At 42.3% G+C, this 26576-nt stretch overlaps 1 protein-coding gene and 1 pseudogene across 1 annotated transcript; both read left to right on the top strand.

Annotated features, from left to right (window-relative positions):
• LOC102958651 overlaps positions 1 to 26576 on the top strand; it is a 95687-nt pseudogene that overhangs the window by 52950 nt on the left and 16161 nt on the right.
• LOC122241998 lies at positions 18898 to 26349 on the top strand. The gene is made up of 3 exons (XM_042998819.1): positions 18898 to 19257; positions 19917 to 20109; positions 23956 to 26349. Exons 1-3 carry the CDS (start codon positions 19069 to 19071, stop codon positions 24297 to 24299), a joined length of 726 nt encoding a protein of 241 aa, XP_042854753.1. The 5' UTR covers positions 18898 to 19068; the 3' UTR covers positions 24300 to 26349.

Below are 26576 nucleotides of genomic sequence, written 5' to 3'. Positions count from 1 at the left end.
CTATAAATCACCTGGCGTTTTAAAATAACGATTTATTGGGGCGCCTGGGTGGCTCAGTCGGTTAAGCGTCCGACTTCGGCTCAGGTCGTGATCTCGCGGTCCGTGAGTTTGAGCCCTGCGTCAGGCTCTGTGCCGACAGCTCAGAGCCTGCAACCTGTTTCAGATTCTGTGTCTCTCTCTCTCTGACCCTCCCCCGTTCATGCTCTGTCTCTCTCTGTCTCAAAAATAAATAAACGTTAAAAAAAAATATTTTTTTAAAATAAAATAAAATCAATGCATGTTCATTATTGAAATTTTGGAAAATAGACACAGGTTTAAAGGGGTTGGAGTGGGGTTTTCTCCTTTAAATTTGTCTCTATTTTCTATAGTTTCTATAATTAACTTCAAGTAATTATCTTGAAGTGAAATGTTACATTTGATGACACCTTAGGCTCTAGGAAAAAGAGTTTATATAAAACTTGAGTAAAATGGCATGAGGAGGGACATAGTTTATTATGTACATTTATTACATTTATTTATAATTTATTGCATTTTACCCCCCGCTGACTTCAGGGGCAGCTAGCTGGCTCATTTGGTAGCACATGAGACTCTTTCTGCTGAGGTCATGAGTTCAGCCCCATGCTGGGTGTAGAGCTTACTTAAAAAAAAAAAATTAAAAAACCACTTTACAATCCCTACTGACTTTTTTTTTTTTTTTTTTAAATTTTTTTTTCAACGTTTTTTATTTATTTTTGGGACAGAGAGAGAGACAGAGCATGAACGGGGGAGGGGCAGAGAGAGAGGGAGACACAGAATCAGAAGCAGGCTCCAGGCTCCGAGCCATCAGCCCAGAGCCCGACGCGGGGCTCGAACTCACGGACCGCGAGATCGTGACCTGGCTGAAGTCGGACGCTCAACCGACTGCGCCACCCAGGCGCCCCCCTACTGACTTTTAATACATACATATTATAAGCTGAATTGTGTCCTCTCAAAATTCATATGTCGAATCCCAATACCTGAGAATGTGATTGCATTTGGAGAAAGGGCCTTTAAAGAAGTGATTAAGTTCAAATGGGGTTATTAAAATGGGAACCTTGGGGTGCCTGGGTGGCTCAGTCGGTTAAGGGTCCGACTTCAGCTCAGGTCACGATCTCGCGGTCCGTGAGTTTGAGCCCCGCGTCGGGCTCTGGGCTGATGGCTCAGAGCCTGGAGCCTGCTTCCAATTCTGTGTCTCCCTCTCTCTCTGCCCCTCCCCCGTTCATGCTCTGTCTCTCTCTGTCTCAAAAATAAATAAACATTAAAAAAAAAATTTTTTTAAATGGGAACCTTAATCAAGTATGGCTGGTGTCCTTATAAGAAGAGGAAATTTGGACACACAGAGAGACCCCAGAGGTCAGTGCACATGGAGAAAAGGCCATGTGAGGACACAGCACAAAGGCAGTCATCTGCAAGCAAGGTGAGAGACCTCAGGAGAAATCAAACCTGCCAGCAACTTGATCCTGGACTGCCAGCCTCCAGGATTGTCAGAAAATAAATTCTGTTGTTTAAGCCACCCCATCTGTGGTATTTTGTTATGGCAGCCTGAGCAGTTGATATAATTCATCTGCATAACTACCTTTTTTCTCTTCAGTATTGTAATTGACATCTGAGTCCCGGACTTTCTCATATTCTCAATATGCATATTCTCTGCAGATCATCATGGAGACATGGTAATATCCAGAGCATGTGCTCCTGAATTTCAGTGCTTTGACTATGTTACCTATTTGGTTAAACTCATAGGCTCTGTTGCATTCCTTGACTGAATTCTATTTTGAAAGAAGATAAATAACTTCTCCTAAAAGTCAGCACGAGGCTTGACAGATTGATGGTCAACATCTTACTGTGGGTCCTTCATGAAGCATGGATGAGTCACACCAACCTCCCCTAGCCTTGAAAATTCCATGATCTATTCCAAAACTCTGATAATTTCTCTAATCTTTTGACAGCATTTCCTAGTATGTGACAGGCAGTTATTCTGCACTTGTATTAGTGACAATAAGAAAGACAGCTTTATCTATATGTGGTAATTCCTCAGTGGCTATTACTGACTTTACATGATTTATACTTTCTATAACTCTATCTCTGTGCTCTTTGGATACACATTTTTTTGAAGACAATTTAAGAACATTAAGACTCCAAACTTGGGTTAAAATTGAGCTTTGAATATAGTTGTCAGTCCCATTTATTATTCAGCTAGGCGTTGACAACATATTTTTTACCTCCTCTGGTCATACCAAACCAAAAATCATTGCTAACTTCATATAAAAGTAGTATCTCATCGCTTGATGGCAAATAAAAGATATATTTCAATTTTTACATAAGACAGGAATAAAATAGATATTTTAGAACAAAGAAATATGAAATATCACAGAAAATTAATAATTTAAAACTAAACCCAGTATAGACATTTCTGCCTTTGTGGGGGGGCAGGTATGGAGGTGAAGGATAGTGTTGGGGAGGAAGGAATTTTCCACTGTTCTAGATTCTTCTAACTGGATTAAGAATTACATTGACAAAATAATCTACATGCCAAGTTGCCCTGTTGTGGGGCAACCTGACCTTGGCCCCTACAATAGCATAATTCCTATTAGCAGTTGAGCAACAATCTTTACTTCTTTCTTCCTTTAGAAACTGGTGAGAAAGGAAGAAGGGAAAGACTGAAAATGCAAAGCCCCTGCCCATTTTTTTCTGCAGATAAAGAGTGGAATCTAGAGTTGATGCCCACAGTTATTAAAGCATTTGGGAGTGGAGGGGTGCCTGGGTGGCTCAGTCAGTGGAGGGTCTTGCTCTTGGTTTTAGCTCAGGTCATAATCTCGAGGTTGATGGGTTTGAGCCTCATGTTGGTCTCCATGCTGAGGGTGCAGAGCCTACTTGAAATTCTCTCTCTCTGTCCCCCAAAGTTAATAAATAAACTTAAAAAAAAAAAAGCATTTGGGAGTAGGAATGTCATTGATGTGTCAGAGCCTAGTTAGTGGTTGAAACAAAAATGCTTTGCATAATAATACAAAGGAAATCGAGTTTATTAGGGAAATCTAGAGGAGGAAGGTATCTAAAGAGGAGAAGCAGGAAGTGTGGAATCAGAAAAAGAATACGAAAACATGGCAGGAGGCCAGAGCCTTTGGAGATGAAGGTGCTCTGGGCAAAATTCCAGTCATTGGTGTGGCCAGCAGACTTTAAGAAGGAAGGACATCTAAAGTTCAGCTTTCAGTTGTTTGCCAGGTGCCACTGTCTTGTAGTCTCATCCTTCAGACACATTATTCCAGAAGTCCAAAAAGCTGCCGCACATATCTGAGGATAAATAAAAATGATTTTTCTCTGCTCGTAAAGGGGAAAAGAAATATTCCTTGAATATTTCCTTGAAACTCCTTGAAAAGGTCTCTTTAGAATCAAAACAGTCCTTGATTCTCTCCTCAAATGTTTGGAAAGATAGATAAATCTCTCCAGGGCTAGACAAGCCCCATCTCCTGTTTCCCTATGCAAAGATGTCTCCAAAGTCTGAGCTTCATACCCCCTTGAAAGATTCACATACAACTCTGAATTAATCTAGCAGACTATCTTGAGTAACTCTTTGTCTCTCAAGTAGATAATAGTTTAATTATTCTTTCTTCTGCTTTATGCAATTAATTGTGTGAAATTTTATCCTGACTTCAGAGTTACTCACAGGCTACCTACGTGCATGTACTACTCTGTTGGCTTACAGAGTAGTAAATTAAATTCTTGTACTCAATTCCAATGCGTGTGTTTGGCAGTGGGAGCACATCCCAAACACCAAGCAATTCTCAGACACCAGCAGGATGTCCCAAGAATTAAACTCAGTTCTGACACTACAGAACTGAGTTCAGTACAGTACAGAGTTCAGTTCTACAAGACTGCTCCCTACTGCCCCCCTCCCCATTTCAGACACCAGCCAGTCAGAAGCCCAGACTATATTACCTGTGCTTCTAACTGTCTAGCTATAAATCAGATTCCCATAACCTCCTCCTTGGGTTTGATTGATTTATTAGAGATAGAAGAAATATTAAAGTAAGATATGAGAAGGGGAGCCTGTGTGGCTCAGTCGGTTGAACGTCCGACTTTAGCTCATGTCATGATCTTGCAGTTCATGAGTTCAAGCCTCACATCGGGCTCTGTGCTGACAGCTCGGAGCCTGGAGCCTAATTCAGATTCTGTGTCTCCCTCTCTCTGCCTTTCCCCAGCTCCTGCTTTGTCTCTCTATCTCTCAAAAATAAAAACATTAAACAAAATTTTTTTAAGTAAGGTGTGGGGAAAAGGCTTGGGGTTTCCATGCCCTCTCCAAGCATGCCACTCTCTCCAATCTCCACATGTTCACCAACCTAGAAACTCTCCAAATACCATCCATTTGGGGTTTTGTGGAGGCTTTATTAAACAGCCATGATTTATTAAATCATTGGCCATTGGTATTGATTCAAACTCCATCCCCTACCTCCTTTCCCCTCTCTAGAGGAGGTGGTTGGGGTGGGACCAAATTCCAAACCTGTAATCACATCATTGACTCCATTGGCTACCAGCCCCCATCATTATGTGCTTTCCAAAAGTCACCTCATTAACATAACAAAGACACCCATATCACTCTCCACAGTTAACAAAATTCCAAGGGTTTGAGGAGCTGCTTGAACCTGGAGCAGTGGACCAAGACCAAATATATATAAGAAATATATATTAAGAAATATATATTTGGTCATCTGAATGACAGTATCACAGTATCACAAGTCCTAAATCAGTTTTCTTTCTTTTCTACACTGATGTGGAGACGTCTCTCTTATTCAGAGGCCTTTTATTTCCCTAACACATGCAAAAGTCTTACTTTATGCTTTAGAAGGAAATTAAGAAAAAGGAGATGTAACTTATGTAACTTCTTTAGACAAAGCTCTAAAGAAGAGATATGACATCCATACACAAATAATTTATCAAAAGCAAAAGTTTAGAGCCAAAGAAGACAAGGAGAGATGTGGTACTTCCTCCCCCACACCCACTATCACCCCAAAACAGATGCAGGATCTTCGTACCTCAGTTGATGTCTGGGACAAACACATAAACTAATACTTAACCTAATTGGGATTATCCTGTATGGGTTGTTTTGATTTCAACTCCTTTTTTTTTTTTTTTTTTTTTTAACTCAGCTCCATACCCAACATGGGGCTCAAACTCATGAACCCAAGATCAAGAGTTGCATGTTCCACCGACTGAGCCAGTAGGTGCCCTGCTGATCTTTTTAAAAAATAGAACATTTGTGTAACATTTCTCATGTTATGGAACATTTTTAAAAACCTCAGCTTTCGGATGCCTCGGTGGCTCAGTCTGTTAAGTTTCTGACTGCAGCTCAGGTCATGGTCTCACAGTTCACGAGTTTGAGCCCCACATCGGGCTCTGGGCTGACAGCTCAGAAACTGGAGCCTGCTTCGGATTCTGTGTCTCCCTCTCTCCTTCTGCCTTTCCCCTTCTCGAACTCTGTCTCTCTCTCAAAAATAAACATTAAAAAAAAAATCTGCTTCGATGACTGTATGATAGCATTGAATGGATACCTAAACATTTATTTAATAAATTTCCTCTTTATGTTATCATAGATAACATTTCAATGAGTAGCTCTGGTTTTTGTTTATTTTGTATTTTTCTTATATTTTTATTTGAATGTAATTTCAAAGTTCCAAAAAATTTGCCAGAATAGTGCAAAAATCACCCATATACCCTTTACCTAGATTCATCTATCATTAACATCTTGTCTCGTTTACTCTACCATTTGCTTTTTGTGGGTTGGGGGGACTTTTTCTCTACCAACTTAGGTCACATTGGGGTCGTGGGGGCCTGTGAATTAATTGACAGTAGTCGAGTTCACAGGAGAAAGGACAAGATTTATTTATATACATGTGGGAGCATTCATAATAGTTTATATAGCAGTTTAGTAGGGGGAAAAGGTGTGGGTAGTTAAGAGTTTCAGTGAGAATGTATGCAGACTTTTTCCTCCCAATGTTAATGGACCATTTCCTTCCTGGCTGGAAACTCCCCTGGAGGGCAATTTATGGCAGCTGAATTCTCAACTACTGGTTCTGAGAGTCTGTTTACTCACAAACAGGAAAATTCCTTAAAGGGGGGTTAATGGCAGCTGTATATTCTGGGGGCTCTGCTTTAGTTAGCTAAGGAAATTTCAGATAAGATTTCCTTATGCATCTTTTGTAGCTCAAATGTTTCTCATTTAAAGTAATCTTTATGGTATTCTGGTGGTATTTATGGTATTCTGGTTATTGGTACTTTCATCTCTCTCCATGTATATGTATCTTCAATATATATACATATATATGTGTAATATATATTTATTTGTATTTACTTGTATAAAAAGGAAGCAAAATATGCCACCCCAAAATATGCCTCCTTAGCATATTTATTATTTTAAGTTGGTAATTTTTAAGAAACTGCAGACACAAGAGAAACTCTGAGAACCCAGTGGAAGTGATCTTTTTGTAAGAAACACGTACATTTATTTATAGGAGACATCTCCATTTCTGTAAGGGTTTCTCCCTGAGTGTACCAGGATGAAGAAGAAACTGTATAGTTTCTTAGTCTCTAGAAACTGTTACCCGTGGAGAAAGCATGGAATTACATCTACATTACAACCTTACTTTTTATTTTCTGTGCTTTTCTTGGTAACCTCCCATAACTGGCTCCCCACCCCCAACCTCTTCTTTTGTCTTTAGCTGAGGATGGTATTTAAGGAGATGCCTTTGGCCATTTGGGTGAGTTACTCAGTTTTCTTGTGTCTCTCCCATGTATACAGGAGGTATACATTCTATTGCACTTTTGCTTGTTTTTGTCCTGTTGGTCTGTCTTATATCAACTTAATTTTAGACCAAAGAACCTAGACAGGAAGAAGGGAAAACTTTTTTGCCCCCACAGACGGTGACCACGAAGGACTGGCTTGACTTTGCTTGCTGGGGCTGCAGCAGCTAAGTGATTCTGTGACCTCTGACAGGAGCCAGCAGAAGGTAAGAATTCCTATCATGTCAGTCTCCCAGTTCTCTGCCTGCTGGGTCTGATGAAAGCAAGCATGGTAAGGGAATTTTTCTTTTTCTAAATGTATATTAGCAGGAGGAAATATGTCTGGAACTAGTTCCTTTGGTATAGTGATTCTGGTAAAGAATTGTTGTGGAGCAACCTGATTGGGTGGAGGCTGGCCGTGTGGGCGGTGAAAGAATTCACCCAAGGCAGAACAAAGGAGATAGAAGTTTTGAATATACTGTCAGGGAGCAGCAGGCAGGAGAGCAAAGGAGAGACTGCCAAGAGGCAATGATGGGGGGCTATAGTTAGGGAGGAAGTGAAGAGTTATGGGAATATATGGAATTTTCCTTTTTTTGGTAACTGTGCCCAGTTGTAAGAATCCTATTGGTCAGCTAGGGCTTATAGATATTTTGAATGAGCCCATTTGCATTCAGCTGGGTGGTCACTGTGGGCCCTTTTACCATACTTAGGGTGCCATTGCTCAAGCCTATTTCCTAAAAGTGGCCTCTGCATTGGTAAAGAGTACTCTTGTTTTTTACTGATCCTTTCCTTCCCAGAGATAATCACAATTTTTCTTTGTTTCTGTCTGCCGTGTCATTTGTTATCTTGTTCTATGTCCTAAGAGTGTGGCTTTGTGACCAGTGAGAATATTCTGTCTGGTCTCCCAGGCAGAAGGTGCACTTACTGGTGTGCATTTTGATGGCCAGTTGAATAACAGGGGTTCTGAGCCACAAAGTCACAAGCAGCATTCTCTTTGTCTAACTGTGCCAGCTCTCAGGGGAGTTTGTTATTGGAAGTCCTGGCCCATAAGGGGCTTTTGCCTTCTCAACCTCCATTGTTCTGTTAGTGCTGAAAAAAATCCCATTATAGTAGCACCTACCTGCTATCACAGATTACTAGGACTGTGTCTGGAGGTATCTCATGTTCTTGTAGGAAACCGGAAACAATATTTTCACCACACCATTCTTACCACTTATAACAATGAAGGCCTTTGCTTTCTTAGACTACCTTTGGGAGTAAGCTTTCTGGTTCTAAGAAGGTCTGCATTTTTTTGCACCCTCTTGTGGGGTGGCTCTTTCATCTCTGGTTAAGCCATAAAAGTGCTCAATGGTTTGAGTTGCTGTTAAGATTAATAGACCCTCATTAACTGCCAGATAATGAATTCTTTGACTTGGACAAAGTTCTATATTTGAATTTTTTTTTTTTTTAAAAGCAAGCTCTTCCCCTAAACAATTGTCTTATTGGTACCTGTAGAAAGACCACATTAAAAAGTGGACACAAAGAGGTATAATGGCTAGCCTTAAAGACTCTTCACAACGTGAAAGAACAGAAATTAGACTTAAGGAAAAAATAATATCCACATCAAGCATAAATTCCTTTCCCTCAAACCTGGCCCCATCTGCCTGTTTTTATTACGGAAGCTGGTCTGGATCACCTGGCAGAAGAACCAAGCGGCACTCGGAGATCTTGGAAGGAAGGAGGTTTATTTTACACCCGTGGGCTCAGAGGAGATTATTTTCCAGAGATCTGAGCGTCGAATGCAGGTGGGAAGGGTAATTTATAGCATCATCTTCCGCATTCCTGAAGGCTTTTGTGCCGGCGCACGCACAGCTAACAGGACAGGAAGAACCCGGAAGAGGAGTCTCTAAGCTGAGACTTAGAGCTTGTTTTAGTTCCGTGGGCCATCTTAAGGTGCAGAACTTTACTTATTTTCCCAACAGTAGTAATTTGGCGCCTGAGGCAAGCAGGGTGGGAACAAAAATCTGCAAGGGAAGTCTTCAGGCAGGGACTGAAATTCCTTTATCGGTCCTGTTGGCCACCATATAACAGATTTTTCCCTAATGGTTTAACTTCCCTTTCCTTACAAGATTTATAAAGAACACTCTAGCCTAATCTCTGAGACCAAAGTATACATGTTATTAAGATAAATGCTGAAAGGTAGAAAGTGAATTTACCAGAAGCACCTGGGACAGGCAGTAGGGCTTACTTTGCTATTTCTTCACACTCCTACTTTTCAGGGCCCTGTAAACAACCAGCTTCAGATTTTCCTATGCAATCTCCTTTGTGGATCTATCCTAGACCCTCCACCCAAAAACTCTTATCCCCTGTATAGCAACAGATCTTTTAAGTTATAAAGCCCTTCTACCTCCATTTTTAGAATATCTTACAAAATTTAGACAGGAGTCAGAAAGTTAGTAGTCATTCACAACCCACCTCACAGAGGAACAAATGACCAAAATTACTCCCAGGCCCTCAAAAAAATTATCAGCTGAAGTCCAATGTTTAGAGGCTGATAAAAGGCCAAGGTTGAACTGTATACTCAGAAAGAAGGCTTTTGTTAAAATATTTATACAGAGTTTACAAAGGCATAATTATTTTGATTCCCATCTTTAAAAAAATTTTTTTTAATATTTATTTATTTTTGACAGAGAGAGACAGAGCATGAGCGGGGGAGGGGCAGAGAGAGAGACACATAGAATCCAAAGCAGGCTCCAGGCCCTGAGCTGTCAGCACAGAGCCTGACACAGGGCTCGAACTCACAGACCGCGAGATCATGACCTGAGCCGAAGTCGGATGCTCAGCCGACTGAGCCACCTAGGCGCCCCTATTTTGATTCCTATCTTAGTTAGAAATCTCCCTGATATAAAGAAGCAAGTTTTTTTTTTTAATTTTCTAAATGTTTATTTATTTTTCAGAGAGAGAGAGAGAGAGAGAGAGAGAGAGACACAGAGTGTGAGTGGGGGAGGGGCAGAGAGAGAGGGAGACACAGACTCTGAAGCAGGCTCCAGGCTCCACGCTCCAAGCTGTTAGCACAGAACCCAGTGTAGGGATTGAACCCAAGGAACTGTGAGATCATGACCGGAGTCGAAGTCAGACATGTAACTGACTGAGCCACCCATGTGCCCCTAAAGAAAGAAGCAAGTATAGTTGAAAAGATGATCATGTCCTTGATATTCAGACTGTAATCCATTTTTTTTTAAGTTTATTTATTTTGAGAAAGAGTGTGTGCACATGCGTGTGGGAGCAGGAGAGGGGCAGAAAGAAAGGGAGAGAAACAATCCTAAGCAGGTTCCGCACTGTTAGCACAGAGCCAGATGTGGGGCTTGAACCCATGAACCATGAGATCATGACCAGAGCTAAAATCAAGAATTGGATGTTTAACCGACTGAGCCACAGAGGCACCCCTGTAATTCAGTTTTTTAGGACAATTAAAACAACTGTTTTTGTCTTGCAACTCTCTACAAAGCCAGAATGTGACTCTAGAAGCAGTTCATATCCCACCTATCTTTACCAAATCCCAGACCTTGTACATTCATCTCAAAATGCTTGCAGATATTGGGACGTTGGAAATGGAATTTTCCTGCACTTCAGAAAAAGGAAGGGCATATTTAAATTACACTAGACCGCTGATAATAGGCAAATATGCCCCCAAAACTTCCACTTGGGAGAAAACTTGTATACTTTCTCTGTGCCTTTGCGATGTAGATTTTTTATGCCCTTTTTCTTTAGGACCTAAGAGCCATTCTTTGAAATGCAAACTTTAGGGAGAAATTTCTCATTAGTAGGGTTATTGAAGACAGAGAGAGAGAGAGAGAGAGAGAGAGAGAGAGAGAGAGAGAGAGGGAGGGAGGGAGGAAGGGAGGGAGTGTATTTGGAAATTAGGCAAATGAAAAATCTTCTCCACAAATATTGGTAACTGTAAGGTCCATGGTTGTGTCTGTGTATGTTTATGTGTATCTATGAATGTATATTGTAGATGTGTGATAGTTTTCTACCTCCAGATGGTATTGCCAGAATTAATTTGTGAAAGAGCTCTATGTAGTTGGCTTAAACAAACAAGTGCTTATATATATTTAGTGTTTATAAAAATTCTGAAAAAAAATGTAACTGAATAACAGAAACTAACCTGGATGCTTTTCAAGTTCACCTGATCTAGGATAATCTTTGGTAAATAAAAGCTACTTGAAATGTATTGGTTTAATTAAAATAGACATGTTTTCAGAGTTACAACATTAAATGTAATGTAGATAGACAACTACCTGGGTTTACTAATCAAATTTATATTATCTTTGTTACAAAATTCGTCAGCAAGACATGAAATTTTCATAACTAATCTGAACATAATTAAGAACAAGTGAATTAAATAAGTGTAAGTGAGGTTAAAGTTTATAGATGATTTTTTCAGCAATATTTTTGTCTACTTAAATGGTTTCCCCAAATATTTTTGGTAACTTAAAACCTTAGAGTTTTACTAAGTTAAATTAGATGATGGAAATTCATTAAATATGTAGATCATTTCCAAATAAGATAAAATACTGAAACATTAATTATTGAACATAGGTTTTGATGTGAAAACGTTGGGGTTTGGAGCAAATGGTCATGAAAGAATTATTGAGGCCTGTTTGGTGCAAAAAGGTGGTCTTATTAAAGCGCGGGGCAGAACCCGTGGGCAGAAAGAGCTGCGCTGGGGTTGTGAGGAGTAGCTGATTATGTACTTTCAAGTTGGGAGAGGGTTAGGGATAGAAAAAATCTCTAAGGAATTTGGAAGCAAGGTTTCCAGGACCTTGCAAGGCTAGCTGTTGTTGGGATGAAGTTATTTACTATTCTTTAGTAAAACCTTAGTCATGAGACCCTTCAGATGTTTATCAGTGGGCCATATGTTTGAAGGATGATTGCTAGCATACATCTTGGTGGGTAGAGATAAAGGAAGTTGCCAAAGGAATGTTTATATGTTAAAGGAGACTTACAGGATCCTGGAGGTCAGGCTCAGGCTTATTTTAGGCTAAAGTATTAACATGGAGGCAGTCGAGTTCCTAGAGGAAGGTCACTGTAAGTTGTAAGGAAATTTAATTTTTTCTATATTTCTTTTGCCTTTGTTCTCTACATCAGGTTTATCTACTATTATCTTCTTATAACAGAAAAACTAAAAACGCTTGGGTTTGTTAGTAAACATGTCTTGTGCCACTTAGAAAGATTGTACTATTAAAGGGGGCACATGCCTCTAGAAAGTATGATATGTATTCATAAATTTGCCAATCTAAAGAATGCCAGTGTAACAGGCAGTTTACAATTTCTTCTTAGTTTTTACTAGAAACTAAAGTCTCTAAGGGTTAAGAATTCTAATTTGTATGCAATTAAAACTGCTAGAAATCATAAGGGACACATTTCTATATGCAAAGAAAGTAAGATGTATGCTTTTATTAAGAAAAAGTATGAAGAACGGAGTTGCATTTTTGTTGAGGGAAAAGAAAGTAATTTTGTCCTAAAGCAAAGCCGATTATCTCTAATGAGAAAGAGAACAAGGGACCAACTAAAATAGACATAGAAAGTTGTGGAAGGTTTATGAAAAAGGAATTTTGGCAAAGGAGTTTTATGTGTGATCAAAGTGGATAAGATTGAATTAATTTGTTCTAAGAGTTTTAAAAACAAGCCTTAATATCAATAATGAAGTTATATAAAACTGGAACTTAATTTTCTTTCATCTATTAAAAATGCAAAGTTTGTGTGAATTATTGGTCCGCTCCTGATAAGAGGTTGTAAAGGGTCTTTCCTTACCTTCTGGGTGATTGCCTAGAACAAAGAATTTGTATCTATTAAAGTGATTTCCTGTGTTTCATGTTGTTTTTGTTGGGTTTTTGATTACTAAAGTAAACCTAGTCTTCTTGGTATTAAAAGAGCTAAGTTTTGCTCAGAACTGTGTAGCCTTTGAAGACTTTGTCACTTGGTTAAGTAGATAACTAAGTATTTCACAGTGACCTATGATGATCCTATTCAGTCAAGTGTCCAAACATTTTGATACGTTTGAAGTTTCCAAGATCAAATTCTTTTTTAAAAATTTTTATTAAGTTTTTAATTTTAATTTAAGTATAGTTAACATACAGTGTAATATTAGTTTCAGGTATACAGTACAGTGATTCAACAATTCTAAACATTATTCAGTGCTCATTATGATAAATGTATTCTTTAATCCCCATCACCTATTTTACCCATCCCCCCACCTACTGCCCCTCTGGTAACCATCAGTTTGTTCTCTATAGTTAAGAGTCTGTTTCTTGGTTTGTCTCTGTCTCTCCCTCTCTTTTCCTTTGTTTTGTTTCTTAAATTCCACATATGAGTGAAATCATATGGTATTTGTCATCCTCTGACTGACTTATTTCACTTAGGATTGTACTTTCTAGCTCTTTCCATGTTGTTGCAAATGGCAAGGTTTCATTTTTTATGGCTGAATAATATTCCATTATAAATATATATCCATTTTTATCCATTTATCTTTATCCATTCATCCATCGATGGACACTTAGGCTGCTTCTGTAATTTGGCTATTGTAAATAATGCTCCAAATAAACATAGGGGTATATATACCCTTTCAAATTAGTGTTTTTGTATTCTTTGAGTAAGTACTTGGTAGTGTGATTATGGGATCGTAGGGTAGTTCTATTTTTTAATTGTTTGAGGAAACTCCATACTGTTTTTTATAGTGGCTATCTATACCAGTTTGCATTCTCACTAGCCAGTGCACAAGGGTTCCTTTTTCTTCACATCCTCACCAACACTTGTGGTTTCTTCAAAATCAAATTCATTTTCATAAAGTTTATTTTTATTTATTTGGAAAGACAGATAGAGAGTGTGTAGGGGAGGGGCAGAAAGAGAGGGAGACAGGATCAAGCAGGCTTCATGCTGTCAGCACAGAGCCTGATATGGGGCTCGAACTCACAAACCGTGAGATCATGACCTGAGCTGAAATCAAGAATCAGACGCTCAACTGACTGAGCCACCCAGGCACCCCTCAAAGTCAAATTCTTAATGAAGTACTTTTGATCTGGAAGAAACTTTGGGATATTTTAGAAGGTTCCAAGAAGCTCTTAAAAGATTTGTTACCTAATTAGGCTTATTTAGTATATTAAATTACATGGGAAGTATTGTCAAATAAGTGATGCTAAGCCTTCTTAGGTTATATTTGTGAAGATATGTTATTAATATAAGTGTTCTAGAAAATGTATGAAGTTTTTAAAAATCTTGTTTGTCTTGGTATAATGTTAGCACTTGTAATTCTAGTTATTATCTTGAAGTGTTGTTTGTCACAGAAGTAACCAAATTTCCTTGTTAATTGCATCAGAGTGAATTCTCAGCATTTCTTTAACCTTGGGCATTTTTAAGTCTTTTGTCATTTATAGACAGTTATTGTTTTACTCTGATAATTTTGCAAGTGTGTTTTATCTTCAGATATTGATGGAAAGGACTTTTGAGGAATACAAGGTTCTGATAACCTTAAGATCACAAAAGTGAACTGGGGAAGAATTTCTGGAACTAGTGGAAAAACTAGATTCAGGCAAAAAAGAATTAATAACATGGGACTGAATGAACTGAAGAGGATAATTATATTTTTTATGTTTTGGGGTTCTTTTGTTTCAAATATTGCTGATTTTTAAAGATGTTTTGTTTTTCCAGATTTAAGGAAACTTTTTCTCTTAAGCTAACTATAATTTATAGCAATTTGATAAAATATACCTTTGTGAACAAACTGAAACATTTATATTTTTCTCCCTACCCAACCCCTCCAGAATTCAGAAACTCGCAGTGAGCATTCTTACATTTTTTATGGCAATTTATTTATTTGCATAAGTTCAATAATAATGTTCTCCTATAACAGGATACAATTGTAAACATTAGTTATATTACCATGGCTTTGACTGGAATGTCATATTTGAGAGAGATACACATAGACTCAGGTATGACCAGACAGTTTTAAGGAACTAAGGTTGACTTTATGGAACTAATAAAGCCCCTTGGAAAAACTGCCTGGTACCTTGTTTGTACAGAGTTTCCAGCAGCCTTACCAGGTGAGTAAGGATTGTCACTTTCTGGCAAATGCAGGAACCTTAGGATATTTTGTGGACCTTGAGAAGAGGAATTTACCCAGATCTATAGGTATTACAAGGCGAATCTGATGGCAAATCTTTGGCTTTGCTTTCTGGCCTGGAGAAGCTTTTAAAAGTTCAATATAAGACTCCTTAAGAAATGTTCCAGCTAAGGAGATTTAAAAAGAGCCTACATGGCCAACCACTATTCTTGCCATGCTTATGTAAGTAATCAGGCCAAGTTTATTGAAACCAGACTTATTTTGCAAAAAAATTAGCCATAATTTGGCTACCTCTGGTGGAAATGAGGGTAATTTTAGAGAGAAAAAGTAAGTTTCAGTAACATACTTTTATGGATATTAGATTCTAGTTCTGATTCATTGTCTTTGAGGGCTTGTTGTTTGCCTACAAACTGGACTGGATCCTAAATTCTTCTGGTTTCCTCAAATATCAGGCTGTGACTCTCCAATTAACATTTCCAGTTTTCTTGCATCCTTTTGATTTGGAATCATTGAGAACTAAAACTGCCCCTTTTTTCTGAAGTCCTAAAAACTAAAGCTAGACAACTCGATATAGATTTTGGAAAATTGCTACAATAGCTCATGTGTAGACTGTTCATGCCTATTGCCATGGGGGCCACTCAGAAAGATCACCAGGGACATCCAAACTGCAAAATACGAAATCTTTCAGATTGCCACTGCCTGCCCCCACTTTATCTGAAGATGCTTTGACCCTAACATCTAGTCTTGACTGGCTCCTACCTAGACTCAGAACCTGGTTTATAATCTGCTCCAATCATTAACCTTTTGTTTTTCTTTTGTTTCCATAAAAATGCCTCTTATTAATTACCTGATTGCTTGTGCAATATAAGCCTGACCTTGGGAGCCCAGTTGCAGGGTCACCTCCTGAAATGAGACACAAATGTTTAACTGAACTGACATATTCTCAAGACAGAGACTGGTTCAGTGAGATACAGAGCAGTCTATCAAATTACATTCTGAGTTTTGAAACTTTTTTAACGTTTCAAAGATAGAACTGAAGGGAGACAAAATATACCAACCCCAAATATGCCTCTATGGCAGAGTGATTATTTTAAGCTGGTTATTTTTAAGAGGCTGCAGACACAAGAGAAGTTCTGAAAGCCCAGTAGAAGTTACCTTCTTGTAAGAGACATTTACATTTATAAGGAAAATCGCCATTTGTAATGGTGTCTCCCTCTATGTACCAGGAAAAGAAGGATATCTAAATCTAGAAACTCTTATTAGTGCTTAAGGCATGGACTTACATCTGCATTAGAACCTCACTCTTGTTTACTGTGGTTTTCCTGGTAACCTCTCATAACTGAATCTCCACTCCTAGCATCTCCTTTTGCCTTTAGCTGAAGATGATATTTAAGGTGATGCCTTTGGCCATTTGGGGGAGTTACTCAGTTTTCTTGGGTTTCTCTCATGTAGATAGGAGGTATACATGTTAGTAATTTTTTTTTCTTCTGTTAACCTATCTTATATCAATTTAATTATTAGACCAGCCAAAGAACCTAAAGGGTAGAAGGAAAAATTTTCTGCCCCTACAACCTATTTGTCTATCTAGATAGATGGATGTATAGATTTAAACTCAGAGAATATGTAGGTTTTTGCGAACCATTTCTTCCCACTATATTTAACCCTAATACTCCAGTCTGTATGAACTGTTAGAAGATAATGGAGGCATATTTATAATTTTTTTAAAGTTTATTTGAACAAAAATTGATTAGAATCCAGCAGTATCACACCAGATGTGGTTAAGGGTAATCCACTGACACAAGCAGGGAAGATTTTTATAGAGAAAGTGTGGAAACAAAGAAATTATTTGATTGGCTAAAACTTATGTTTGCCTTATTTGGAAAAACCTAGCTGGCTGGGTGTGATTGGTTGTCCTTTGGTTTTGATTTCTTAATGTTGAAGTATTTACAGTCTTAGGTTTTAGTTTGCTTATGTGGAATGCTAAGGTTTCAAAACCACCCTAGTCTAATGGCCTCCTTGTTTACTTATTATAACATTACTAAGAACAGGTATATCTGTTACATAACCACAGTGCAGTTATCAATTTTAGTATACTTAATATTGATATAATTATATTTCCTAATCCACCATCCATAATCCAATTTTGTCAATTGACCCAATAATGCTTTTTATAGTAATTTTTTCCTCTTCAGCACAGGATTCAATGTAGGTTCAGGTACTGTATTTAGTTGTCACATCTTTTTTAGTCTTTCTCATTTTTTTAAGATGTTACTTTTAAGTAATCTCTACATCCAATGTGGGGCTCAAACACACAACACTAAGATTAAGAGTTGCATGCTCCACTGACTGAGCCAGCCAGGAGCCCCTTAGTTTCCTTTAATATGGAAGAAGTCCTTGGCTTTTCATCATCTTTTATGACACTAGCAGTTTTGAAAACAAAAATAGCCCCCTGAAAACACAGTACAATATTCCTTATTTTGGGTTGGTCTAACATTTCCCGAAGATTAGTTTCAGATTATGCATCTTGCCTAGAATAGTACATTAGTAATGTTATGTCCTCAGGAGACCACACCTGGAGGCACTTAATGTATGTGCCATCTGTCTCTCATTTGTTGTATTAATTTTGGTCTGGTCAAGGGGTTGTCTGGGCTTTTTACATTATGTTAGCTGGGGTTTTTCTCTTGTTACTAATAAGCAATCTGTGAGAAAAATTATGTTCAGTAGTACAACTCTGGTGATTATTAGATTCTACTCTTATTAGTTATCTTTGAAGGTTTTTTATGTACCTATAAACTGGAGTGTATCCTGAAATCTTCTCATTTCCTCAAGTATCTGGCTACAACTCTCCAAACTAACATTTCCGGTTTTCTTCACTTCAAGGCTGTCCTTTCTCCCTGAAAATTGAAGTTGGGTGACTTGATATAAACTGCAGAGAAATCACTGCAACAGATCATGTATAAACAACCTTTATGCCTGTTGCTGTGTGGCCACTCAGAACACGTGATGGCATCACCAGAGACATTCAAACTGAAAAAGATGCTATGGGCCCAACATCTAGAAATCATTGGCTGCCCTCAGGACTCAAATTGGGCTTTTTATAGGCTGCTTCAATCATTAACCTTTGTTTTCCTTTTGTTTCCATAGAAATGCTTCTTATTAACTACCTCCTTGCTTGAACCTTATAGGCATAGTTTTGGGATCTCGATGTGTTACTGCTGTAGGGTTCAGAACATGTCACCCTAAAATGTGCCATGTTGGCCTATTGATTATTTTGAATTAAAGGTAGTTGAGAAAGAGTCAGTGCAAGGATGTTCTGACCTTCCTTTGCCCCCTCTAAGTGAGAGACTAAGAGAAAAATTACCAGGTGTACCCACAACTGCAAAGAAAACACCTTCACCACCACCACCCCCACCCCCACCCCCACCCCCCCGCCGTTCCCGGAACCAGCCAGGGCGTGTCCAGTTGTGGTCTGACCTAAAGGCGGGAACCAATCAAGTTCTGCTGAGTGTTCAAATTTAAATGTCAACCAATAACAGCACTGTAACCACCAAAAAATCCCTAACTTGTTTGTGCCTGTCTATAAAAGAAGCTGTAAGATCCTCGCTCGGGGCCTCTTAGCATCACCGGCAACGAGTGCGCGGAGGACCGGGTTCGAACCTGCAATAAACGACCCTTGCCACTTGGCTTTGACTCTGGACTCTGGTGGTTTGTTTTCGGGGGGTCTTTCGAATCGGGGTATATCATTTGGGGGCTCGTCCGGGATCCCCCCAAACCCACCAGACCCCAAGTCAACGGGTCGTCCCTGAGACCGATCGGTAAGTGAGCCGGCTCTGTCCGTTTCTGTTTGTTCGTTTCTGGCTCTCCCGCGGGGGATCTGTATCGGTGACTGACACGGCCCTGGTGGACGCGCTATAGGGCAGTCAGTCGGGTCCAGTAGGAGACGTCCACTGGCACCCGTCTGGGGCACCTTTTTGGGCCCATCGGAATTTTTCTGTTCGGGTGGCAGACACCCGAAACGCGCTAGCGATCTAAGTGTTGTGTTAAGTATTGTGTTCTCTATTCTATAACCTTTAAGTGTTAAACTCCTCTTTCACAGGTGACCTGGCCTGGCCCAGCCAGAAATCCTCATAACTTTACTGTTTCTCCTTTTAATCCTTTCCTCCACCTCCAGGATACAGATGGGCCAATCTCAAAGCACTCCCGTTTCTCTCCTCGTTGCTAACTTCAGGGATGTTAGAACCAGAGGACAGAATTTGAGTTTAGACATCCGGCGGGGAAAATTAATAACCCTCTGCCGCTCCGAATGGCCAACCTTCGGCGTTGGATGGCCAACCGAAGGAACTTTCTGCCTCCCTATAATTGCTAAGGTGAAATCAAAGATTTTTCTACCGGGTCGCGAGGGACACCCGGATCAGATTCCCTACATTCTTGTATGGCGGAACTTAGTGGAAAATCCACCTCCTTTGTTGGCCCCCTTCCTATCCTCGGGAACGTGTAAGGTCCTTGCCATGTGGCCTGCAGATCCCCTAAAATCAAGGACGCCAGCCGCGCCCTTGTATCCCATATTGCCCGATAGTCAGAACCTACTACCCCTAGACCCTCCACCCTATCATCCCCCTCCCCTCGTACCCCAGGCTCTGCCCGCAGCAGCCGCCCCACAAGTCGCCCCGCTAGTTGCCCTCCCCCAGGGGAACCAGGAGGACGGGAAGCGGCAGCTGCGCCGGAACCAGGAGGACAGGAGGCAGCAGCCATGCTGGGCCCCATTGAAAACGAAACCAACCGCGAGGGGCCAGCTGGCCGAACCCGCGGGCGCACCCAGCGTGAGCCAAACCCTCGCCTCCCCGACTCCACTGTGGCCCTACCCCTGCGGGAAATAGGACCCCCAGATGAAACAGGCAACCCCCGACTCCAGTATTGGCCCTTTTCCACCAGTGACCTTTACAACTGGAAAACACAGAACGCTCGATTCTCTGATAACCCTAAAGACCTAATAGCTCTTTTAGACAGTGTCATGTTCACCCACCAGCCCACCTGGGACGACTGTCAGCAGCTCCTCCGCATCCTGTTCACTACAGAGGAGCGAGAGAGGATCCAATTAGAAGCAAGAAAGCTGGTTCCCAGAGACGACGGTCGGCCGACATCTAACCCTGACCTCATTCATGCGGCTTTCCCTCTAACCAGACCTCCACAGGATGAATGGGACTACAACACGGCAGAAGGTAGGGGAAGGCTACTCATTTATCGCCAGACTCTGATGGCGGGTCTCCAGGCTGCAGCTCGCAAGCCCACCAATTTGGCTAAGGTATATTCGGTTGTACAGGGAAAGGCAGAGAGTCCAGCTGCTTACTTAGAGAGATTAATGGAAGCCTTTAGGCAGTTTACCCCCATGGATCCAGAAGTCCCTGAGAACCAGGCTGCTGTCGTTATGTCCTTTGTAAATCAAGCAGCTCCTGACATTAAGAAAAAACTCCAAAGGCTAGAGGATTTAGAAGGTAAACAGATCCAGGATCTGCTCCGTATAGCACAACGGGTCTACAACAACAGGGATGCCCCAAAAGAGAGACAGATCAAGGCCACAGAGAAAATGACTAAAGTCCTGGCCGCTATAGTCCAGAAAGAACAGCCACCCCCAGAAGGCATTCAAACAACATGCCCTCCCAGGTGGCACTTAAAGATCAATGCGCCTATTGTAAAGAGAAAGGCCATTGGATATGAGAATGCCCCAAGAAGAAACAACCCCGTCCCAGCCAAGGACAATGGCAGCCTAAAATAAGCCCCCATACTGTTTACCCAAGATACAGAATAGGGAGGACGGGGTTCGGATCCCCTCCCCGAACCTAGAGTAACGTTGCAAGTGGAGGGGACCCCGGTCCAGTTCCTAGTTGATACCGGCGCACAGCACTCAGTTCTGGTCAAGCCCCATGGAAAAGTATCTGAAAAATCATCCTGGGTACAAGGGGCCACCGGAATAAAGAAGTACCCCTGGACAACTCAGAGGACTGTGGACTTAGGAACTGGGAAGGTAACCCACTCCTTCCTGGTCATTCCCGACAGCCCCTGCCCCCTGTTGGGGAGGGATTTGCTTACCAAAATGGGGGCCCAAATTCATTTCCAACCGGGGGGACCCACAGTGACTGACTTCCACAACCAACCCATATCTGTACTCACTGTGAAACTAGAAGATGAATATAGGCTCCATCAGGAACCCACTCCTCTGGATCAGGGCATCGAGCCCTGGCTTCAACGCTTCCCAGATGCATGGGCAGAAACGGGTGGTATGGGGCTAGCAGAACATCACCCAGCCCTATTTATAGAGGTCAAGCCCGGGACCCCGTCCGTGTGCGCCAATACCCTATGCCCGCAGAAGCCAAAAATGGCATCACACTGCATATCCGCTGCCTCCTTGACTTCGGGGTCCTACGTGCCTGCCACTCAGCATGGAATACCCCCCTGCTGCCTGTGCGCAAACCCAACAGCGGGGAATACAGACCAGTGCAGGACCTGAGAGAAGTCAATAAGCGGGTGATGGACATACATCCAACCGTTCCTAACCCCTATACTCTCCTGAGCGCCCTCGGTCCAGAAGAACAATGGTATACTGTTCTGGATCTAAAAGATGCTTTTTTCAGCCTACCACTAGCGCCTAAAAGTCAAGAGCTATTTGCATTCGATTGGACAGATCCAGACAGGGGCATAAATGGCCAGCTCACTTGGACCAGACTGCCACAAGGATTCAAGAACTCTCCGACCCTGTTCGACGAGGCTCTACATGAAGATTTAAGTGAGTACAGACAACAACACCCTAATATAACTCTCCTACAGTATGTTGATGATCTCTTAATAGCTGCCGAGACACCCGAAGCCTGCATCCAGGGAACTGAAGGTCTCCTGCGAACTCTGGGAACCTTAGGCTATCGCGCCTCAGCAAAGAAGGCTCAGATCTGCAAGTCAGAGGTAACTTACCTGGGTTACTTACTGAGAGGGTTACAACGCTGGCTAATGGATGCCCGGAAGGAGACTGTCCTTCGTATTCCCAGACCGCAGACACCACGACAGGTGAGGGAATTCCTAGGGTCGGCTGGGTTCTGCAGACTATGGATACCAGGGTTTGCTGAATTAGCAAAACCTTTATACCAGGCAACAAAAGATCAACAGCCCTTTAGTTGGACGGAAGAAGCCAAACAGGCCTTCCAATAAATTAAAACTGCTCTGCTATCAGCACCTGCCCTAGGACTCCCCGATGTCTCCAAACCCTTCCACCTATATGTAGATGAAAACCGAGGCATAGCTAAGGTGGTGCTAACCCAGCATTTGGGCCCTTGGCGCAGGCCAGTAGCCTATCTGTCTAAAAAGCTAGATCCAGTGGCCGCCGGATGGCCACCCTGTCTCCGGATGATTGCAGCCACTGCCCTAATGGTAAAGGACGCAGATAAGCTGACCATGGGCCAAGAGCTACAAGTCACCACCCCGCATGCCATCGAGGGCATCCTCAGGCAGCCGCCTGACCGATGGCTGAGCAATGCCCGACTCACTCATTACCAGGGACTGCTGTTGAACCCCCTCAGGGTCATCTTCACCCCCCCAACGGCCCTGAACCCAGCATCACTGCTGCCAGACCCAGACATGGGAACCCCACTTCATGACTGCGCCGACATACTGGCTCAAGTTTATGGGGTCCGGGAGGACTTGCAGGATCAGCCATTATCGGACACAGATGCCATCTGGTTTACCGACGGAAGCAGCTTCGTTCACCAAGGACAAAGGTATGCGGGGGCGGCCGTGACTTCAGAGACCGAGGTGGTGTGGGCAGAAAACTCTACCCCCCGGAACCTCAGCCCAGAAGGCAGAGCTAATAGCCTTAACCCAGGCCCTAAAGTTAGGAAGAGACCGCAAGCTAACCGTGTACACTGATAGCCAATATGCCTTCGCCACCGCTCATGTACATGGGGCGATATACAGAGAACGGGGGCTCCTCACAGCTGAAGGGAAAGACATCAAAAATAAAGAAGAGATTCTAGCCCTGCTAGCAGCCTTATGGGAACCCAAAAAGCTAGCGATTGTGCATTGCCCAGGACACCAGAAGACAACCGACCCAGTTTCCTGGGGCAACAATTTGGCCGATCAGACTGCAAAAAACATAGCTCGGCCCCCAGCGCAATTACTGACCCTACAGCTGCCAGACCCCGGACCCCGGGAATTGCCCCCCAGCCCTGAGTATTCAGAAAGCGACATTCAATGGATGAGTAAACTTCCTATGACCCGAATCAAAGATGGCTGGTGGAGAGACTCCAAAAGCAGCATTATACTCCCAGATAAACTAGGATGGCAAGTTCTAGAGCGGATCCATCGCAGCGCCCACTTAGGTTCCCGGCGAATGTTGGACTTACTGAGACAGACCAGACTAAAAATCAGAAATGTCTCTGATAAGGTCGATCAAGTAGTCACTAAATGTACAGTGTGCCAACTCAACAATGCGAGTAGCAATCCTCAGACAACAGGGGTAAGACAAAGAGGGAGCAGACCGGGGACCTATTGGGAAGTAGATTTCACTGAGGTAAAACCAGGAAAATATGGATATAAGTATTTGCCAGTTTTTGTAGATACCTTTTCAGGATGGACTGAAGCCTTTCCAACCAAGAATGAAACGGTGCAGATTGTAGCCAAAAAGATCCTAGAAGAAATCCTGCCCAGGTATGGTTTTCCAGTAGTGATAGGGTCAGACAATGGACCTGCATTTGTCTCTAAGGTAAGTCAGTGACTGGCTTCCATACTTGGGGCTGGTTGGAAATTACATTGTGCATACCAACCCCAAAGCTCAGGACAGGTAGAGAGAATGAACAGAACATTAAAGGAGACCCTAACCAAATTGACCATGGAGACTGGCGCTAATTGGGTGGTCCTTGTCCCCTATGCTCTGTTCAGGGTGCATAATTCCCCATACAAACTGGGACTCACACCCTATGAAATAATACATGGTAGACCACCCCCCATCATCCCTAACCTAAAAGATAACCTTGTCAAAGCTGAGAACGATAATAGTCTTGAATTTTTGTTCTCCCTACAAGCCTTGCAGAGGGTGCATGAAGATGTATGGCCCAAATTAAAGGAACTCTATGAGACTGGACCCCCGCCTATTCCTCATCAATTCCGGCCAGGGGATTGGGTCCTCGTCAAACGTCATCGGCAGGGAACTCTGGAGCCCAGGTGGAAAGGACCCTTCCAGGTCATCCTGACAATGCCTACTGCCATCAAAGTAGACGGAATCGCCACCTGGATCCATTTCACCCACGCCAAACCAGTGGACCCGTTCTCAGACCTCATCGGAACTTCAAAGACAACCTGGACTGTTGATCGGACTAAGGACAATCCTTTAAAATTGACCCTACGCCCCCAACGGATTGAGCCGTAACTATGGTACTTGCCCTCCTCTTGATTGTTCTGCAAATTCTGTCTGTAAATCCAAACCCCCACAACTCCTATAATTTGACATGGGAAATTACTAATTTAGAGACTCATGAAGTCTACAACAAAACCCTAGGAACTGCCCCATTAAATACTTGGTGGCCAGATTTATATTTTAATTTAGAAAAAATTAGTCCATTAGAAAAAATGGAAGGAGGTAAATGGAGGCAACTGCAAAGGAGGGTATCAATAAGTAGAAATGGATTTTATGCATGTCCGGGATTTAGGACGGGGGCAGTGAGGCACACATGTGGGGGGTTTGAAAACCTCTATTGCACAGCCTGGAGTTGTGTCACCTCCAATGATGGGGAATGGAAGTGGGAAGTAAAACCCCAATTTATTGAAATGTCCTATGTCCAACCATGTACCCGCACCAGGTATGATGAAAACTGTAACCTTATTCGTGTGAGATTTACAGAGGAGGGAAAAAAGGACAGGCGGTGGGTCTTAGGACTCACTTGGGGAGTCTACTTATATCAATATCCCCTCTTTGGGACTGCCATTCAAATAAAATTAGAAGTCTCCCCTCTTGTACAACGGGTGGGGCCAAATCAGGTATTAAAAAAGAGGAAAAAAAAGAGACGAGCCTATCCCCAGGCAGATCCCCACTACTCCCTCCAGCAGGACCCCCGCCCTTACCCCAGGAGTAAAAGCACAAGCTGTCCAAGAAAATCAGAACCCAGAAGGCATAGACTCCCTATGGAAATTGCTAACAGCAGCGTATGAGGCCTTAAACCGATCGGACCCTGAGGCAACAAGGGCCTGCTGGCTGTTATGATATAAAAGCCCCCTTCTACGAAGCCACAGGTTTAGCTGCCCCTTTTTCACAGTTAGGAGAAGAGTCGCCAGCAGCTTGCAAGTGGAATCGAAAGGGCCCCGGCCTCACACTGCAAGCAGTCACTGGCAATGGGACTTGTATAGGAAAGGTCCCCTCTAGCCATATCCAGCTCTGTGCCCCGACTAATTACTCTATAGATGAATCTAAATGGATAATTCCAGCTCCTGACAGTTTGGTGGATTTGTTCTAAGACAGGGCTCACCCCATGTGTTAGCAGAGATGTTTTTAATTTGTCACCCGAATATTGTATCATGGTATTAATATTTCCAAAGGTTATCTACCACCGAGAAAATGTTGTATATGATCTGTGGACAGAAGGGACGGAAGCAAGAGAGTCAATAAGAACAAAACGGGAACCCTTTACGGCCATAACCTTGGCCACCTTATTTGGCCTCGGTGCCATAGGGGCAGGAACAAGGATCTCATCACTAGCCATCCAGCACCAAGGATTCAATAGCCTAAGGGCAGCCATTGATGAGGATATAGCCAGACTTGAGGACTCAATCTCAAACCTCGAAAAATCTCTGACCTCCCTTTCTGAAGTGGTCCTATAGAACCGAAGGGGGCTAGATCTAGTCTTCCTCCAACAAGGAGGCTTATGTGCAGCCTTAAGAGAAGAATGTTGTTTTTATGCTGACCACACCGGAGTAGTCCGAGAGTCCATGGCTAAAGTTAGAGAAGGCCTGGCCAAACGGAAGCGTGAACGAGAACAATAACAAGGCTGGTTTGAGTCTTGGTTCAATCAGTCCCCATGGCTAGCCACCCTGCTTTCTGCTCTAGCTGGGCCCCTTATACTCCTCCTTCTCCTCCTCACCTTCGGGCCTTATATTATTAATAAACTAGTTGCCTTTATCAAAGACCGAGTTAACACGATCCAACTGATGGTCGTTAGGACCCAATATCAACCCATCATTACCGAAACATTTGAGTCAGATACATAAGATCCAATATTGGCTCTTAAGGCACCAAAGAGAGGGGGGAATGAGAGACTAAGAGAAAAATTACCAGGTGTACTCACAACTGCAAAGAAAAGACCTCCCGCGCCCCCCCCCCCCCCCCACCGTTCCCGGAACCAGCCAGGACGTGCCCAGTTGTGGTCTGACCTAAAGGCCGGAACCAATCAAGTTCTGCTGAGTGGTTTGAAATAAAGGGGGGAACCAATCAAGTTCTGCTGAGTGTTCAAATTTAAATGTCAACCAATAACAGCTCTGTAACCACCAAAAAAATCCCTAACTTGTTTGTGCCTGTCTATAAAAGAAGCTGTAAGATCCTCGCTCGGGGCCTCTTAGCGTCACCGGCAACGAGTGCGCGGAGGACCGGGTTCGAACCTGCAATAAACGACCCTTGCCACTTGGCTTTGACTCTGGACTCTGGTGGTTTGTTTTC

Source organism: Panthera tigris, chromosome C2, assembly GCF_018350195.1.
Source record: "Panthera tigris isolate Pti1 chromosome C2, P.tigris_Pti1_mat1.1, whole genome shotgun sequence".
Classification (NCBI taxonomy): Eukaryota; Metazoa; Chordata; class Mammalia; order Carnivora; family Felidae; genus Panthera; species Panthera tigris.
Note: the sequence above shows the minus strand (reverse complement) of the source record. Positions and strands in the feature narration are given on the sequence as shown.